We start from the raw sequence: 19,647 nt of genomic DNA, 5'->3' as shown, positions 1-19,647 counted from the left end.
TTTCTTTCTTTCTATCTTTCTCTTTATTTCACTCTCCTTTTTCTCTTTCTTTCATTTCCAATACCCTTTGGTTCCAAATCTCCAACAGTAAGAAACAAGGCAAGCTTTTAAATTATTTTTGTGATTTTTGATATCAGAATTTGACAAAGCACAAACAAAACACAAGAATTGAAAAGCAATCTGGTGTCAATCTTATCCAAACTGATTTATAGATTCAATGCAATACCAATCAAAATCTCAACAGCTTACTTTATAGAATTAGAAAAGGCAATTATCATATTCATTGGGAAGGGAAAGTGCACCCAAATAGCCAAAAGTATACTGAAAAAGAAGAGCAATGTGGGAGGAATTTCACTACCTGACCTTGAAACATATTACGAAGCTGCAGTGATCAAAACAGCATGGTACTGGCATCAAGATAGACATATCAATCAGAGGAACAGAATTGAAAATCCAGAAATAAACCTTCACCTATACTGTCAACTGGTTTTTGACAAACCTACCAAGTTAATACTAATAGGACAAAACAGTCTCTTCAACAAATGGTGCTGAGACTACTGGATTTCTATAACCAAAAGAATGAAAGAGGACCCCTATTTCACTCCCTTTCAAGAATCATCTAAAAATGGATCAAAGACCTAAATATAAAAGCCAGGACTGAAAAATACTAGAAGAATATGTAGGGAAACATCTTCAAGAACTTGTAATAGGTGGTGGTTTCTTGGATTTTACAAAACCCAAAGCATGTGCAACAGAAGAAAAAATAGATGAACGGAATCTCTTCAAAATTAAACACTTTTGCACCTCACAGGACTTTGTCAAAAGGGTGAAAAGGCAGCTCACTCAATTGGAGAAAATATTTGGAAATCACATATCCGATAAGGGTTTAATATCCAAGATGAATAAAGAGATGTTACAACTCAACAATAAAAAGATAAAAAACCCAATTAAAAAATGAGCAAAGGGAAGCAGATTTGGCTCAACCGATAGAGTGTCCACCTACCACATGGGAGGTCCAGGGTTCAAACCCAGAGCCTCCTGACCCATGTGGTGAGCTGGCCCATGCACAGTGCTGATGCATGCAAGGAGTGTCATACCACACAGGGGTGTCCCCCGTGTAGGGGAGCCCCATGTGCAAGGATTATACCCTGTAAGGAGAGTTGCCCAGCACAAAAAAAGTACAACCTGCCCAGGAGTGGCACCACACATGGAGAGCTGATGCAGCAAGATGATGCAACAAAAAGAGACACAGATTCCTGATGCTGCTGACAAGAATACAAGCAGACACAGAAGAACACACAGCGAATGGACACACAGAGCAGATAATTGGGGAGAGGGAAGGAGGGGAAAGAAATTTTTTTAAAATCTTAAAAAAAAAAAATGGGCAAAAAACTTGAATAGATATTTGTCCAAAGAAGAAACACAAATGGCAAAAAAACACATGACTAAATGCTCAACATCACTAATGATTAGGGAAATGCAAATCAAAATAACAATGAGATATTGATATAGCCTGTGCATAAATTCAAAATTGTTTCCAAGTGTACCTAGTCCCTAAAAGTCCAAATAAGTAATATAGGCCCTACAGTCTTTGAATGTTCAGAAAGGATGTAAGACTGAAGGTGTATTCAAGGTTGCATCCAGATGGAATGTGGAAGATACGCTAAATCCAAGCTGGCTTGGAATGAAGGGAATATGCAACTCACCTGGAGGAAATAACCTATCTGATACTCAGATCAAACACTAAAGAAACTAACCAAAGGTCTGTTTGCATACCAACACCCTTTGTCTCCCTAATCTTAAACCTCTGTATAAAAGGGACTGAAAAATGCTATTTGGGACTCCGTTATTATTAGGACAAGAGTCCGCTGAGTCCGGCCGGTTGGAAAAAACCAACTTCCTTCTCGGAGTTCTTGTGTCCTGGCCTTCAATACCGCGCACACCTTACTTCTCTACAACAATATCATTTCACACCTATCAAAATGGCCACTATTAAAAAGACAGAGACCTATAAGTATTGGAGAGGATGTGGAGAGATAGGAACACTTATTCAATGTTGCTGGGAATGCAGACCCCTCATACATACCCAGAAGAACTGAGAGCAGTGACACGAACAGTTATCTGCACACTGATTTCATAGCAGAGTTATTCATGATTGCCAAAAGTTGGAAACGACCCAGGTATCCATCAACCCATAAGTGGATAAACAAACTGTGGTGCATTCACAAGATGGAAAATTATGCAGCTGTAAGAAAAAATGAAGTCATAAATCATATGACAACATGGATGAACCTGGAGGACATGATGTTGAGCAAAGCAAGCCAGACACAAAAGGCCCAATACTGCATAATTGCATTAGTATGAACCAAATATATTGTGTAACATGTGGTATGATCAAAAAAATTTTTTGTGTCCAGTATATCTAATTGAGAAATGTTTTTACTCAAATGTTTTCTTTTTAGTTTTTATATTTTCAGTTAAATGTACAAAAAAAAGTTTAAAAAAAGTAATAAATGTAAACACAAGACTTCAGAATATTAGCAAACGTTTCAGCATATTAGAGGACTGATTTATTGTTGAGGATACTGTCGGAGCCTCAGTAGCCATTTTCCCCTCCCCCATACTAGCAGCCTTGTGGTCACTTCTCACTGAGGCCTTGCAATCCTGCCAATCAGCCTTTGCTATCACTCTAGCTGCAGGGGTGATCCATTCAGCAAGAAGTTCAGTTTTTTTTCGCAGTCGGCAAACCCTACACTTTAGGGAAGGTCGGGTTGTTAAACATTTGCCAGCACACTACCCGGATCAGATCGCCCCCTCTTTGCCCCATTGCCTTTCGGGGCATTCTTTTTCCCGGACTTGGGTATAATAATCCATCCCAGCACAAATATCAGCGGGTGAATAGTTGAGCCGAGCACAACGCAGATCCTGCCAGCTAACCTGTCCGCCGCCCCGCCGGAGACGGGGCGGGGGCGGAGCCTCGCACGCGGTGTCCCGCCCCCGCTGACGCGCCGACTTAGCCCCGCCCCTCGCGGCGCCGACGGCGTCGGGACGCTTCTCCGAGAGGGCCGGTGATGGTGCTTCCGGGGGGAGCCATGGCCAGTAAGTTCCGCGCTCTGGCGTGGTGGCGCTAGCTCTGGTCTGGGGGAAGCTTTGGGTACGGCGCGGGTGGAGGGGCTTGCCGGCTCTTTCCCCTCGGCGCCGGCCGGTGTACGCGCTGCGCCCGCGGCCTTTCCGCTCGCGGGTACCTCGGGAGCGAGGCGGGGAGGAGGTCGAGCAGGAGGGCGCGCCGGAGCACTCTCTCGGGTTCCAGGCCTTCCCACAGGCCCGCTGCCTCCTCTCCCTGCTCTGCTCTGGGCTTCTCCCGCGTTCCGTACTGCAGTGTTTTTAGGTGAGTTCCCGGGCCATCTGTTACCCGGAGCCACCTGTTCCCAAATCACCTGCGCGGGAGAGTTGCCCTTTAAAAAATGCAGCTTTCGCACCCTACCTCCCGACCCAAAGAAGCAGAGTCCCTGGGAATAGGTCCAGGACTCTGCATGTGCAGTAAGGTCTTTAGGTAATTGTGCTCCCTCACGGAATTCTTGGGAGCTGTTGGGTTTTGTATTAGAAGCCGGACTATTAACGGCTTTTCTTTCACTGTCTTCACCTTAGATTAATTAAAAACAAAAAAACAAAAAAAAAAAACAACTTTTTTACTGAAATAACAAACATACAAGTAAATATTTCTCATTTTAGCCACATTCAACTTGCAGTTCAGTACACAACATTCACAATACTGTGCTGCCTTTACCGATATTCATTATCTCTTTAATTTTGTCTTCTAATAGTGTCACCTTACATTGATTTTTTTTTTTAACTACCCGGGATTGGGAATTCAACCTGGGACCCCCGGCACTCAGCTACTTAGCAACATCAACTTCCTGGAGTTGGCTCTTTTCTTTGTTTTGCTTGTCTGCTTTTTTTTTTGTATTTTCAGGAGGAGCTGGAACAGAACATGGGCCTCCCATGTGGGAGGTGGGAGCTCAACCGTTTGAGCCACATGACATACATTGACTTTTGAGCTTGAGTTTTGCACAGGGATCAGCTATAATTATTTGTTTTGAGCCCTGTCGTGTGAAAAAACAAAAACAAAACCTGCTTTCTTTGATTTAGGCTCTGGTAAGAGGATTAGATAATTTGCATCTCACTGTACCACCCCCTTCACACCCATTGGAGAATGCCCTCCTCTCTTATGCAGAAAACTGTTTTGGGATCTGTTTCTGCTTCTGGACATTGAGCTTTCTGGTTAGGTATTACATATTATGTGTCCATCCCCTCTCTTGACTGGGCCTTTTTATCTTCCAGGGACTTTGGAGTGTATTTCAACTATATATGCCCCCACACATCATTGCCAGATTCCTTCACCTGAGGCAGTGTAGTGCTCTTGACTAGGAGCCTGGAGACTTGAATTTTAGAGTTGGCTCAGTCAATAACTTCCCATGGCATGCAACAAGTAATTTATTCTTTCTGGATCTCCGTTTCCTGACCTGTGAAATGGACATAAACTGCCCTTACCGAGGACTTGTGAGGCCCCATGAGATGAGGTGTGTGGATGTGCTCTCTGCTTTCCATTTCAAACTGCCAGAGCAGTGTGACTTGGTGGCTGAATGTTCAGAATGGGGATATAGGAGTCCTTTTACACACCTCTTTGGGGGTGTAATTAGCACCTTGGAAGAGGCAGGGCATGGCAGAGGATGATAGACTTGAGAGAGAGTGGTGGCTCTTAACAGTGAGGAGTGGTCTCAAATTATATGACACCCCCCCCCCCCAAACACACGTGTACAAAACAAAAAAGCTCAGTGGGTTCTACCTCTCTTGCTTTCCAGATTTTTGCTTTATTTGTTGCTGTGCCACTTACTTTGTTAAATAGAGTTGTCCAATTTTCCCCCTCCAACCTCTTGTTTCCTTATCTGTAAAGTGGTAAATGATGCCTCATGGACCTGACATATTCCTTAAATATTTTTCTATGTTGTTCTCTTCATTTTAGGTGCTTTATTCTCTTTTTCCCTTGGTAAGGCCTTCATTGATAGATTACAATGAATATCAAGGCAACCAGGGACCTTTAAAGTCATTATATCTTCATCTTACAGATGAGGAGATAAAGTGACCAATATTTCCTCCTTGGCATGGAGGAACTCCCCAGGGGCAGAATTTCCCTGCTGTAGCGCTCTGTGGAGTGGGGCCATTTGCAGAATGTCAGGCAGTCCCAAGCTGTCCAGTGTCAGGACACCTGCCCCTGTAGGTGAGGGAATGAGGGGGAGCCATCATCACAACCTTGGGGACTTCATCTTCTGGTCCCTCAGAAGCAGACATAGCCCAGATTCTTACTTAGAGTGGAGACCTTTGGAGGGGCTGTGTGATATTCTGGTGACAGCTCAAGTATCTCCTTACCTCATAGTAATCTCAGCTTTTGTTTCCTGCTTGAGGTTCCTTTGTTTTCACACAGATTCTGAAACTATTTAACAAGCTGCATTCTGGGTTACATTTAACTCTTCTCATTGTATTAAGGAAAGACCAAGGGTGTGGGATTCTGAGTTTTCCTGATTTTAGGGATAACTCTGAGCCAAACAGGCCTTCATCAAACACCAGGGTATATTAGTGTGTCTCTTCTAGGGATGCTTGCACTGTTGCAGTAGACATCCTTGGAGATAGCTCTGGAATGGTGGAGATTTTAGACTCTGGAAGTAGGGCAGGGGTTGGTAATTTAGGGTAGGCAACTCCAAAGTTTTTCAGACCTTCATGAGTATATTAGGGTTCTTTAGGAAACAAATTGGTACATTAGCCTAACTATCACAGTGAGTTGCAAGGTGCTTTGAAGATCACTGCAGCTTCTCATTGGGCCATGAGCAGAAACTGTGTATCCAGTCAGGGTCTAGGCAGGACACAGAAAGCACATCAGTAATATGAACAGGGAAAATTTGATAAATTATTAACCAATGAAAGAGAATTACTCTAAGAACTAAAATAAAGCTCTAAAGAACAAAGAAATAGCAAATGTAGGGTGTTGCTACTGCCTCAAGAAAGAAAGAAACTTGGAGGAGACCCTATCCTCCTCACCCCAGGATAAAAGTCAGATCTTGGCCTGGCTGGCTGCATAATTTGTAGAGTCCAGTCCACAATGAAAATGTGGCGCCCCTTTTTTAGAAAGCAGGAACAAATTGCTGTCAACTTTTCTTCCCAGTTTCTCTTTCAACCTGTCATGGTGTTTTTTGCTATTGAATGTTGTGCTCCCTTGAACACAGGGATGTTCATGGGATGAGTTCAGGCCTTCACAGGTGCCTGGGGGCTCCACCCTGTGACTCAGCACCAGTGACCCACCAGTTGCCAGATTCTGGCTCCCACCAGGCGCTGGGCCATTATACCATATTCCAGTGTGGTGGGGCCATTAAGACAGGTGGCACCTCATTTGCATTTGCCTGTTGGCCCAGCCTATGGTGGGTGGGCCGCTTCCAAGGGATTGCAGTTTCTGGGCTGGGATGTGCTCAGTTTCTGGATCAGGAGCAGGTGGGAGAACTAAGATCTAACAGGAAGAAACATGCTCATTATTCCAGCCAGATTCTTACTTCATTCCCCACACTACATAGTAAGAAGCTGGCCGTGTCAACTTCATTTCAGATTCTTGTGTTTAGCGTGGGACTTTGCCTATGGATGTTGCTCTGTCTCTGAGTTTCTCAACCTTAGCACTATTGACATTTTGGATTGGATAATTCTTTGTTGTGGGAGGCTGTCCTATGCATTATAGGTTGTTTACAACAGCCTCTACCCATTCATGCCAGTGATGCTCCACCAGTTCTGACAATCAAAAATGTCTCCAGACATTGCCAGGGGTGCAAAATTGAGGAGGAGGGGAAGCCAACTGCTCTGTCTAAATTCAGCATTCAGCTCTTCTGACAGCTCTTTTCCTTCGTCTTTGTTCTTAGCTTTCCGCTTGGCCCTCATTCAACTTCAGGTTTCTTCTATCAAATCAGATAACCTCACTCGAGCTTGTGGTCTCATCCGTGAGGCTGCAAAGCAGGGAGCCAAAGTAGTTTCTCTGCCAGTAAGTATGGGGGAAAACATTCCTTTCTGGGAACTGTAGACCCAGCAAAATAATGTTTGCTATTTCTGGTTGTCCTCTTGTGTCCCGAGGTCCAGCCAGGTCCTTAGGACTTTAGAATTGTTCCATGTTTGTCTGGAAGATAACCCTAGAAATGGCCTTTATGATAGGTTGTGCCAGCTTGGTTACAGGTCTTTAACTTAAGGATCACCTACTCTGATGCAGAAACTAAAATCCTGGTAGGTTGAAGGACTTACCCAAAGCTAAAATATTCATTGCCTTGGACAACTTAGCTTTGTTCCTGTATGATTAAGTCTTTATAGGACCAGGACATACTGGTTTCAATATTAAGTCTCCAACATTTAAAAAAAAGACTGAAAATCAATTAGAGACATTTAAGAAGTATGTGGCATCTTAAAGCCAGTTGGACTGTGCATCTCTTTCCCAATGATTTCTTTTAAAACAGGGCAAGCAGAAGGTTACATCATATTTGTTTAGCAGATAGTACAGGGTTAATCCCAGAGAGAGTGACTGCTGATGTTAGGACATGCTTCTGCTGGCATCTGCTCCAAAGGCCTGATGGGGATCAGTGGGTGGAAATATTCCAGACTCCTCTCCCAACCCAAACTCGCTCTTCTGTTAACAAATTATGAAAGCATTACTTCTGTTATGGGGAGGAGGTAGCCCTTTGTAAACCATTTGTTTGAAGAATTTTCAAGTCTACCTTATATTTTAATTAGGCTCTAGTCCATCACAAATGTAGCTGGGGAGCAGGAATCTCTAATAAGAGCTAGGGATCTTAATCCAGTCTTCCTATAGCTCCAGTTGGGACTGGCCTGTACTTAATGCCCTCATCATCGTCTTTTGCTGATTTGTGTTGCCAGAGCTAAGGGTTTATAAAGCCCAGGAGTCAAAGCACTTGAATTTCTGGATATGCCCACTTCATGGACTGTATCATGCTTCTACATAAGCTGGCAATCCTGGCCTTCCTAGCACAGAATCTGGTACACAGGAGATCTCGATAAATGTGAAATGGATGAATTAAATCCTAAATCTAGTAATTTCTGCCTTCTGTTTTTTTGAAATACTACAGAGCTGTTGAAGACAGACGTATCCTGGATAGGGTGAGAGACTTCATAGAATCAGAATGATAGCTCTGGAAGGGAACTTGGAAATAGCTCATTTTACACATGAGTAAATATCTTAACCTCTGTGGCTTTCAAAGGTTTTATATATATATATTTTTAAACCCAAGGACTTTGTTTGGTTAGTAATTATAATTTTGCACCTATGGATTCATACTGACACCCAAAGTCATGTGAGTAAGCTTGAATAAAAATGGGCCCTGGGTGCCTGTGGTTGGAAACTAGTTGATCTCCTGTAGAGTCAAGACAGAGGCAGGTCTGGTCTCTGCTAAGATGACCATGACCTGGTAGAACACACATGGCTTGCCTTCATTAGCCCCACATGAGCCAACTCTTGATTCCTGCCTGTGTCCACTGATTGTTTAGCTCTGGGGTGTCAGTATTTTTCTTATTAGCTGTGTGTTACTTCTTTAAGTGAGAGCAGAGCTGGAAGAAACAGCTAAATCATCTTAAACCAGAACTTTAAAAATGCATTGGGTGTTTTGGTGGTTCCCCCCCCCCCCTTTTTCTCTGCCATCATTATTCTAGGAATGCTTTAATTCTCCATATGGCACGAAATATTTTCCTGAGTATGCAGAAAAAATTCCTGGTGAATCCACACAGAAGCTTTCTGAAGTAGCAAAGGAGTGCAGCATATATCTGATTGGAGGTAACTTCTTGCCCCCAAAGTATAATAGCCTAGACATTAAAAATGTGAATAATTTTTTTGTTACATTTAAACTGTGGAATGCAATTCATCTGTTGAAAGAATGAGTTAGATATACATCTAGTAATGTGGAAAGATCTGAAAGACATTCTGTGAAGTGACAAAAAGCAAATTCACTAAGATTTGAAGAGGTTTTTCCCATTCACTTGAATCCCACAGCAAAAAGGATATATATTTTTATGTGTCTGTATGTATATATGTAAAGGCATTGTAAATGTTGTAGAAGAACATATACTGGAATAATAATTTATTTTCCTGGAGGTTATTTTCCTAGAGAAGGAGTGGAATTACATGGGTAGATGTGAACAGGACTTTTGCTGTTGGGTGGAAATTTGGAAAGAGAAATCACATCCGAGTATCTGTCATTATACTAATATAGGGTTGGGAATTTTTTTTTTTTTAAAGAGGCCACATACATAAAAGTAGGTTTATTTATATTGCTTTGAAATAAATTTTAAAATATTGTTTACTTAAATAAAGAATAAGCACAGTGAAACTCTTCAATAAATATGGGAATTAAAAATTATTTCTCCATTATGATATACTTAGGATTAGAAATAAGTAAGAGGTGGAGAAATGAAGGCAAAAGCAAGAAGCATAGAAATGGAATTGCAGGAGCTACATTCAGTGATGAGGAGACCTGTGTCTTAACATTCTCATTTTGAGGACTTTTGAGTTATGGTTCCATTGTAGCACCTGGCAAATTTAAGTTGAGCAACATGAAATTCCCTATTTTGCTGTAGTGTTATGGATTAAGTATTGTTAGAGAACAAGGCTAAAGTTCAGGAAGAGTCTGGTTATTTTTTAAACCTGTCTTTGGCATCTAACTTGATTATATTTTGTCTTCACTTTGGACTTTATCTCTGGAACATCATATTTAAGAAAAGCCATGATTTAATAACTCTTAGACATAGTAAATTTTACTGTTTGGGCACAAATGACAGTTTATCAAGTCTTTATCGCTCTATTACAAAAGAAGTGCTTTTCTCAAAATGTTTTATGTGCCCAAATCTTTTTCTCCTCAATGAAAGGTTCCATTCCTGAAGAGGATGCTGGGAAATTATATAACACCTGTGCTGTGTTTGGGCCTGATGGAACTTTACTGGTAAAGTACAGAAAGGTAAGTAGGGAGTGTGATGAGTCTCATTGCCTTTTGAGAATTTTCTGTGAAGTCACTGACTTCTTATCATTTTGTATACACATTAGACACTTGGCTGATTGGCACAGGTGACTGTTCCTGGCTGTTGGCATTTTTATATAGATTTTAGATTCAGCCTCTCAATTTCTGCAAGGGAAAAAACCTACAGGAATTTTTGTTAGGTTTGCATTGAAATCATTCTGTGGAGAATTGACATCTTTGCAGTATTAAATGCATGTACATTAGGATTATTAGGTCTCCCTGATGAATTAATCCTTTTGTCCTTATGAAATGCTATTCTTTTTTTTAATTTTTAAGTAAACTTGATTTCAACCTTCAAAAAATAAAATAACAGACAGAAGGCAGCTTAACAAATTATGAAAGCATTACTTTACAAAATTCTGTCCAGGCACATTTATCTTTAATCCCCAAAACAAACTCAGTTGTTTCTCCAGTGTTCAGAAGTGTAAATAAATGAGCATAGATTGGTTAACATGACCAAGGTCTCCTTGTTAATGAAGAAAATGAAAAAAATACATGATCGTTTTCACATCTCATAAATGTAAATCCTGTATTCTTTTTTTTTTACCTTTAGCATTAATATAGTGCCTTCTTTGCTGCTGCAAAAATATTACAATTATTACTGATAACTATAGTCTTATAAATTAAATTAGTTGTATTTTTCCCACGTATCACCATATTCTTAACACCTTATAATAGAGGAACATTCTTGTATTTATATTATTAACCACAGTCCTCATCCACCACCCAAATCGTTATGTTATACAGTCCTTACATAATTCTCTAGTTTCCTTTCAGTTAACATTGACCTCCCTGGACTGTCCCTTTCAGCCAAAATCACATTTATGTATCAGCAGTGTTAGCTATACTTATTATAATTTGCTACCATCAACTCTATCTGCTTTCACATTTTTACAATTGATATTAGCTCCCCTTTTTCAACCCACATTGTCTCCTACTACCCTCTGCTTGTATCAGTGAGAACATAAAATATTTGTCCTTTTGTATCTGGCTTATCTCACTCAACATAATATCCTCAAGGTTCATTCATGTTGTCATGTGCTTCCCCAGTTCTTTTCTTCTTACAGCTGAATAATATTCAGGTGTATATATATACCACATTTTGTTTATCCATTCATCAGTTGATGGGTACTTAGGTTGTTTCCATCTTTTAGCAATTTTGAATAATACCTCTATGAACATGGGTGTGCAAGTATCTGTTTGTGTCCTTGCTTTCAGTTCTTCTAGATGTATTCCTAGTGGCTGGATTGCAGAATCATAGGGCAGTTTTATCATTAACTTCCTGAGGAACTGCTAAACTGTCTTCCATGGAGGCTGCGCTTTTTTACATTCCCACCTACTTATTTCTTGTAATTCTTTTTATCTTGTAGTCTTTATATTACTACAGACTGCTTATGCTTCCTGATTGCATGGTTCTTCTTTGTTTAGCTTTTTTTTTTTTAACCTGTCCATGTCTTTATATTTAAAATGGTTCTCTTGTAGACAGTATATAGTTGGGTCTTGCTTTTTTATTCCTTCTGTCAGTCTCTGCCATTTAATTGGAGGGATTAGTCCATTTCTTTTTTTAAAGATTATTTCTTTCTCCCTGCTTCCATCCTCCATTGTTTTCACTTGCTGTCTGCTTGTTGTGTCCTCATCTTTTTAGGAGGCACTGGGAACCGAACCCAGGACCTCCCATGTGGGAGGGAGATGCCTAATTGCCTGAACCACCTCCACTCGTTGCATCTCTCCTTAAATTTCTTTGTTTTGTCATCTTGTGGTGTCATCTTGTTGTGTCAGCTTGCTACACCAGCTCATTGCGTCAGCTCAGTGTGTCTTGCTCATCTTCTTTAGGAGGCACTGGGAACTGAGCCTGGAACTTCCCATGCGGTAGGCAGGTGCCCAGCTGCTTAAGCCACTTCTGCTTCCCTTTTTCTTTTTAATGCAATTATTGATAAGATTGGACTGAGGTCTACAGACATTTTACTATTTTCTTTCTCTGTTCCACTTTTCTGCATTCTTTTGCATGAATTGAATATTTTTAGAATTCCATTTTAATTTATCCAATTTAATATCCTATTTATTGGCTTTTTAATACTACTTCTTTTAATTATTTTCTTAGTTGTTGACCTAAGGGTTACAATTTATTTCCTTAACTTGTCTTAGTCTACTTAGAGTTAGTGTACTATTTTATGTAAAACATAAGAATCAGAATCCATATAAGTCCATTTCCTAACCCCGTTCTTTATTCTATAGTTCTCATACATATTGCAATTATATTCATTTTAATCCCCCAAAATAGGAATTTTTTATTTGAGTAGTCATATATATTTTAAAGAAATTAGGAAGAAAAAGTAGCCTTTTATATCGATCCAAATGTTACTGTATCTGGTGTTTTTCTTTCCTGAAGATCTTAGTTTCTGTCTGGTATCAGACAGAAGAACTTCCTTTAGCATTTTTTGAAGTAAGAGTCTGCTAGCTATGAATTATTTTAGTTTTTGTTTATGAATATATATTTTGCCTTCATACTTGAAAGATAATTTTGCTGCATATAGAATGGTGAACTGATAGTTTGAAAGATGTTGTTGTCTTCTAGCTTCTCTTTTCTGATAAGTCAGTGGTCATTTTTTGTTGTTGTTATTCCTCTGTATGTAATTTGTTCTTTTTTCTCTGCCTGCTTGTTGTGATCTATGCTTAGTATTTTTTATGTTAATTTATTGAAGTATATCAGTCATACATAAACAACTGTATAGTAATAGTTGTGAACTTACAAAACAATTATATATAACATCATACAGGACTCTCATAACTCACCCTACCACCAATAATTTGCATTGTTGTTAAACCTTTCCAACTAATGATTAAAGAGCATTGTCAAAATATTACTACCAAAGTATTTTTCCCCCAGCCAACCCCAGCATTATTATCTTTATATCATTTATATATGAACATACATGAACAGTTAAGTGTATAGTAAAAGTTGTGAACTTAGAAAGCAAACATGCATAACATCGTACCGGGGTCCCAAACATCAACCCTCCACCAACACCTTGCATTGTCATGAGAAGTTTGTTACAAATTATGAAAGAATATTGTCAAAATCTTACTACTAATCACATCTTTCACATGGTGTGTCCTTCCCGCAGCCCACCCTATTATTATTTTTTAAATATATTTTTTTGACAGAAGTTGTAAATTTATAAAACAACCATGCGAATGTGCAGAATTCCCAAACAACATACCACACTGTGGTGGAACATTTGCCACAGATAAGACAATATCATCTGACCCTCACCATGTCCATAGTGTACATTTGGCTTACATTTTCCATATTGCCTCATTATCAACTGTAGCAGTTTGATGTCATTGATGAATTCCAAAAAGAAATATTAGATTATGTTTGTAAACTGATATTTTCCTCTGGGTGTATTAGATTATATTGGATTCAGAGGTTTACTTGATTAAGTAAATATGTAAACCACTTGTGCCAGTAGAGCTTTGAGTTCCCACCCTTTGGTGGGTGAGGACTTACAGATAAAAGGCATGGCAAAGGACAGAGTTGAGGGTTCTTAATGTTAGAGTTTTGATATTGGAGTTTGATGCTGAAGCCTTAAGCTGGAACCCCAGGAAGTAAGCTCACAGAGAAAAGAGAAGCAAGACCCTGGAAGGAAGGAACCCAGAAGCCTGAACCCTCGCGGATGTCATCAGTCATCTTACTCCAAAATGTGAAAGTAGACTTTGGTGAGGGAAGTAACTTAAACTTTATGGCCTGGTATCTGTAAGGGGCTACCCCAAAGAAATACCCTTTATAAAAAACAACCAAATTTGGTATTTTGCATCAGCACCCCTTTGGCTGACTAATACATCAACACAGTACATCTTTTGTTTAGATGCAAGAATATTATATTATTACTGCTAACCACTGTCCATAGTTCATTCCAGCTGTACCTTTCCCATGCTTCTCCACATTGCCAATACCCTGCAGTAGTGATGCACATCTACTCTAACTCACAGAGGATACTCTTGCATCTGTACCATCAACCACAACTCTGATCCACCTCTTGGTTTACTGTGCTGTTCAGTTCCCAGATCATTCTTCAGTATTCTGTCATTTGGCATTTATATACCTAGACCATCATTTTCAGCCACAACCCCATTCACAAATTAGCTGTCACTCACTGTGTGTTACTGTAGACTATATTTCCATACTTCTACAGTAAAGCCAATTAAAACCTCTGTATACATTAAACAGTAGTCCATCTCAGTCCTCCCTGCATCTCCTCCAAGAATCGACCACCCACCATCAGGTCTTAAAGATATCTTCCTACAATTTCTTCTAGAATCCTCATGATTCCTGCTTTTATCTTTAGGTTTTGATCCATTTTGAGTTAATTCCTGGATAAGGTGTGAGATAGGCATCCTCCCTCCCTCCTTTGGCTGTGGCCATCCAGTTTTTTCAGCACCAGTGGTTGAATAGACTGCCCCACCAGAGCTGTGTGGGTATGACAGGCTAGTCAAAAATCGCTTGACCATATATGTGAAGGCCTGACTCTTGAACCATCAATTTGGGTCCATCCGTCCACGTGTCTGTCTTTATGCCAGTACCATGTGATCTCCACCACTATAGCTAGGTAACATGATCCAAAGTCTGGAGATGAGGGTTCACTTTTCCTTTTTATCATGTTTCTGGCCATTCAGGACCCCTACTCTTCCAAATAAATTTGACGATCGTGTCTTCAATTTTTTTTTGATGCTGGTAGAATTTTATCAGGATTGTATTGAATCTGCACATCAACCTGAATAGAACCAGCATCCCAACATTATCTAGTCTTCCAATCCATGAGTGTGAAATATCCTCCCAGTTATTTAGGCCTTTTTTGACTTCTTCCAACATTGAGTTGCAGTTTTCTGAATATGAGTGCTTTATATCATTGGTTAAGTTTATTCCTGACTCTTTGAGTTTTATCTGTCATATTTTATTTTCACCACTCTTTGACACTTTTAGTTACTTTTATTGATATAATCTTCATTTCTAGACTCTTTTCCAGGCCTCTCTCTCCTGTCATTTCTTTTCAGGCTCTAGCACACCCTTTAGTATTTCCTGAAAATCTGGTCTCTTGCTTAGAAATTCTCTCAGTTTCTGTTTGTCTGAATATTCTAATCTCACCCTCATTTTTTAAAGACAGTCTTGCTGAATATAAGATTCTTGACTGGAAGTTTTTCTTTCGTGAGAAACCAGCATTTCATCTTATTGGGTGTCCCTTATATGTTATGCATTGCTTTTCTCTTGCTGTACTCAGTGTTTGCTTTTTGTCTTTGGCATTTGACATTCTGATGAGTATGTGTCTTGGAGTTGGTCTGTTCAGATTTTTTTGGGTGGGAGTATGTTGTGCTTCTTGGACATGGATCTCTGTGTCCTTCAATAGGGCTGGGAAATTGTCTACCATTCTTCAAATATTCCTTCTGCCCCTTTTCCCTTCTCTTTTCCTTCTAGGACACCCATGACATGTATATTTACACGCCTTTGCTCTCATTTAGTTCCCTGAGGCCTTGTTGAATTTTTCCCATTCTTCATCTCTTCTTTTGTATGTTCACTTTCAGAGGAATTTCTTCAAGCTCACCAATCCTTTCTTCTGCCTCCTCAAATCTACTAGCATATGATTCCAAAGTTTTTAAAATTTCATTTATTGCACCTTCCATTCCCATAAGATCTGCTATTTTTATATGTATGCTTGCCAATTCTTTTTATGTTCATCCAGTGTCATCTTAATATCCTTAATCTCTTTAACCATCTCATTGAATTTGTTAAGGAGATTTATTTGAACATCTATGATTAGTTGTCTCAACTCCTTTATATCATCTGGAGGCTATCTTGTTCCTTTAACTGGGCCACAGCTTCCTGTTTCTTGGTATGGATTGTAATTTTCTGTTGTCTTTGCATCTGGATGACTAGAGTATTCTGGATACAGTTTTTCTCTTTAGTTTAGGGCTTTCTGCCCTTTCTCCCCAGCTGGTTGTGCAGTAGGAGCCAAGGTTGTAATTGGTGCTATAAGCTGTAGAGGCTCAAGCTGCCCTCATAGTACCAGGGACCAATGAAGCTTCTCCCAACTTTCTCCTTTGCCAGGGATAGGGACAGAGTCACAGTTGTGTGGAATAATTCAAGTTGTGCAGTCCTAGACTGTAGTTGCCCAGAGAGACTGATGAAACTTCACGCCCCTTTCTTCCCTGCCTGGGGTGGGGATGAAACTGCAGGTGTGGGCAGCAGTCTATGCAGTGCGGGTCCAAGATGACCACAGTTGCCCCAGTAGACTTCTGATTTTCAATATGTGTCAGCCAAAGGTACCTGCAGTTACCTGGATAGGCTGGTGCAGGGCCTGCCAGCCTCCTCCTAGCCAGAGGTGGGGCTGAAGCCTTGTCTGGGGCAACAGGCCAATCTGGGTGAAAGAAACTGGTTCCTACTGTCACTGTGATTTTTGGTCACCCAGGCTTCTCCTCAGGCCATGGGCAGAGTCAAAATGGTGGCCACTGGCCTCCTTCCGACTTGGACAGATTCACACCCCAGATGTTCCCAGGGTTATATCTTAGCTGAGTGTACCAATCTGCTGAAGTTGGTAGCCAACTGTCTCCTCCTCCCCTCTTTTTGGGAAATGGAGCTTCCAATTCCAGCCACAGAATAGCTCCTGGGGCAGCTTGGGCTGCCAGAGTCACCAGCCTCCGCAGCTTGGCTAGTAATTTCCCAGAGAGGCTGACGTAGGTCCTCGTAACTTCCTCTCTGCTAGAGGTGGCACTGGGGCCTAGGCTAGAGCTGCAATCCGATCTGGATGGAAAGAAGCTGGTCCCCACCAGCACTGTGATTTTCAGTCCTCCCTGCTTCCCCTCGTGGCCAGGTATGGAGTTAAGATGGCAGCTACTGACCTCTTTCTGACTTGGACAGGCTCAAACTTCAGCTGTTCTCAGGATTATACTTTAGCCCACTGAGTTTACTCAACAGTAGCTGAATTTAGTGCCCAACTGTCTCTTCCTTCCCTGTTTTTGGGAAGTGGAGCTTTCAATTCCAGCTGCAGAATAGCTCCTGAGGCGGCTTGTGCCTCCAGTGGAGGATGGGCACTGGCCTCTGTGGCATGGAGCAGTGTACTTATGAGTCTTCTCTGCAGATGGGCAGTCTCCTCCTTCTATTCCTTCAAGTATGTTGCAGGATGCTCTTCTGGCCTCCTGGAGCCCCCAAACCTGTGCTTCAGCTAGCTCCAGATAGGTCTGAGTGTTTACTAAATCCCCTATAGCAGGAGCAGACTCTAGGAGCTACTTAGTCCACCACCATCTTGCTGGTTGTCCTATGCTTAGTATTTTGACTCTAATGTGTGTGTTTGTGGTGTTCTTTGTATTAGTACTTCTTGAATTTGTTAATTGAAGTCCTCCCCCATATTTGGAAAATTTTTGAACATTATTTCGTTAAATATTTTTTCTATCCCATTTTCTCCTCATATGAGACTCCAGTACATGTATCTTATATATTCTGATATTGTTCCATGGGTCTCCAATGCTGATTTTTAAAAATTTTTCCAATCTCTTTTTCTCTATGGTCTTCTGGTTGGACAATTTCTTTTTTTTTATTTTTAATATTTTTAGGAGGTACCAGAGATTGAACTGAGGACCTTGTACATAGGGAGCATGCATTCAACCACTTGAGCTACATCTGCCCACCTAGACTGTAAAATTTCTGTTGTTCTGTCTTCAAGTTCACTGATTCCTTCTTCTGTCATCTCCAATATCCTGTAAGCCAATACAGTGAAAATTTTTTTAAAAAATTTCAGTTATTCATTTTTCAGTTTTATTTGGTTCTTTTGGTTTCTTTGTTTCTTTTTCATAGTTTCTGTTTCTCTACTAGATTTACTACTTATTCATTAAGAGCCTTTTTTTTTTTTTTTTTTTTTTTTACATCCTTGAATTTAGTTTCAGTCACTGCTGGTCACATCTGAGGCATGGCAGGATCTGTCTCAATCCTCTTTTCTTTGGATGATCACTCCTGTTTCTTTGTGTGTTTTATAATCTTGGATTATATATTGGGCTGTATGTTACAGACATTCTTGATTTTTTTTATATTCTTCTGGAAAGTGTTGAGTTTTTTTGTTTTAGCAGGTAGTTAATGTGACTGTACTCAAAAACCAAACTCTGTCTCCTTTGTTAGGTGGGCAGCATCTTTAGCTGCTCTCTTCAGTTGTTTAGCCTTAGCTGGGCTGTTTGGGGTTTTGCTCTACTCATATTTAACTCAGTAGTCAACCAGATATTTGAAAAGATTTTATATGCAGAATTTCAGACTTTTGCCTCCTTGACTTTCTCGTTTTCAGAATTTCACTCCTGACTTCCCAGCTACTATCAAACTCTGTCCTCTGGTTCTTCAAGCCAGTAAGATTGCTGTTAGTTTTCACCACCACACATACTACCACCTGGGGCCTGCCCTTAGTCCAGGGGCAGTAAATAAATGGGCAACACATCCAGTGATAGTTCCTTCCAAGCGTTGACTTTCCTTCAGCTTTTGCCTGCTTTTGGTCATTCTCCAGTGCTTTTTAAGTTGTGTTTTTTAATTTGTCCAGAGCTTTTTGTTAATTTTGGGGTAGTAGGTTTGATAGGAGGTACTCTACATTACTGAAAGATGAACCCAAACTGGGCTAAAAACAAAAGCACATCATTTTAGTACTAAGTTTTCCATTCTATGTATTCCTGTATTTATTTAGGCTTCCTCTAATTCCTCTCAATTTTGTTTTTATGATTTTTCATGTATAGTCTAGCATAACGTTTGTTATATTTATTCCTAAGTAATTGTAGCAGTTTGGTATGGTTATGAATTCCAAAAATAGATACTGGATTCTTTTTGCAATCTGGTCTATACCTGGGCATGATTAAGTTGTGATTAAAGCTTTGAATTGGCCACGTCATTAGGGCATTGAGTCCCCACCACTTGGTGGGGACTCACAGATAAAAGGCACATCAAAGGACAGAGTTGAGGGTTTTTGATGTTGGAGTTTGATGCTGAAGCCTTAAGCTGGAGCCCCAGGACGTAAGCTCACAGAGGAAAGAGAAGCAAGCCCAGGAAGAGAGGAACCTTGAGCCCAGGAAGAAGCAAGCCCTGGGAAGAGAGGAACCCTGAATCCAGAGAGAAGCAAGACCCTGGAAGGGAGGAAGCCAGGAAGCCTGAACCCTTACAGATGTTGACAGCCATCTTGCTCCAGCACGTGAAAATAGACTTTGGTGAGGGAAGTAATTTATGCTTATGGCCTGGTATCTGTAAGCTCCTACCCCCAATAAATACCCTTTATAAAAACCAACCAATTTCTGGTATTTTGCATCAGAACCCCTTTGACTGACCAATATAGTAATTTTTAATGCTCTTTCATTTTCTGGTTCTTGCTAGTATGATGCATTTTTAAAATATTGACTTTTTATGTAGCAACCTTGTTAAACAATGATCTCATTAATTCTGATATAATGTATCTAGTTGTTTTGGGAGTTTCTAAATATACAACTATATCATCTAAGAATAATGACAGTTTTAATTTTTTCCTTTTTA

The 19,647-nt window shown here is 40.3% G+C and overlaps 1 protein-coding gene across 1 annotated transcript in view; it reads left to right on the top strand.

The window, feature by feature from the left end:
* Nucleotides 1-2,991: 2,991 nt before the first annotated feature.
* The window catches only part of NIT2 (nitrilase family member 2), a 30,401-nt gene continuing 13,745 nt past the window's right edge, over nt 2,992-19,647 (top strand). Inside the window, exons 1-4 of the mRNA XM_058296000.2 lie at nt 2,992-3,099; nt 6,957-7,075; nt 8,746-8,866; nt 9,955-10,043. Of these exons, the coding sequence (XP_058151983.1) occupies nt 3,072-3,099; nt 6,957-7,075; nt 8,746-8,866; nt 9,955-10,043 (357 nt within the window). The 5' untranslated portion in view covers nt 2,992-3,071. The remainder of the gene's footprint in view (nt 3,100-6,956; nt 7,076-8,745; nt 8,867-9,954; nt 10,044-19,647) is intronic.

This window comes from Dasypus novemcinctus, chromosome 4 (assembly GCF_030445035.2).
Source record: "Dasypus novemcinctus isolate mDasNov1 chromosome 4, mDasNov1.1.hap2, whole genome shotgun sequence".
Classification (NCBI taxonomy): Eukaryota; Metazoa; Chordata; class Mammalia; order Cingulata; family Dasypodidae; genus Dasypus; species Dasypus novemcinctus.
The sequence above is the reverse complement of the archived record's forward strand: the minus strand, read 5'-3'. Positions and strand labels throughout refer to the sequence as shown.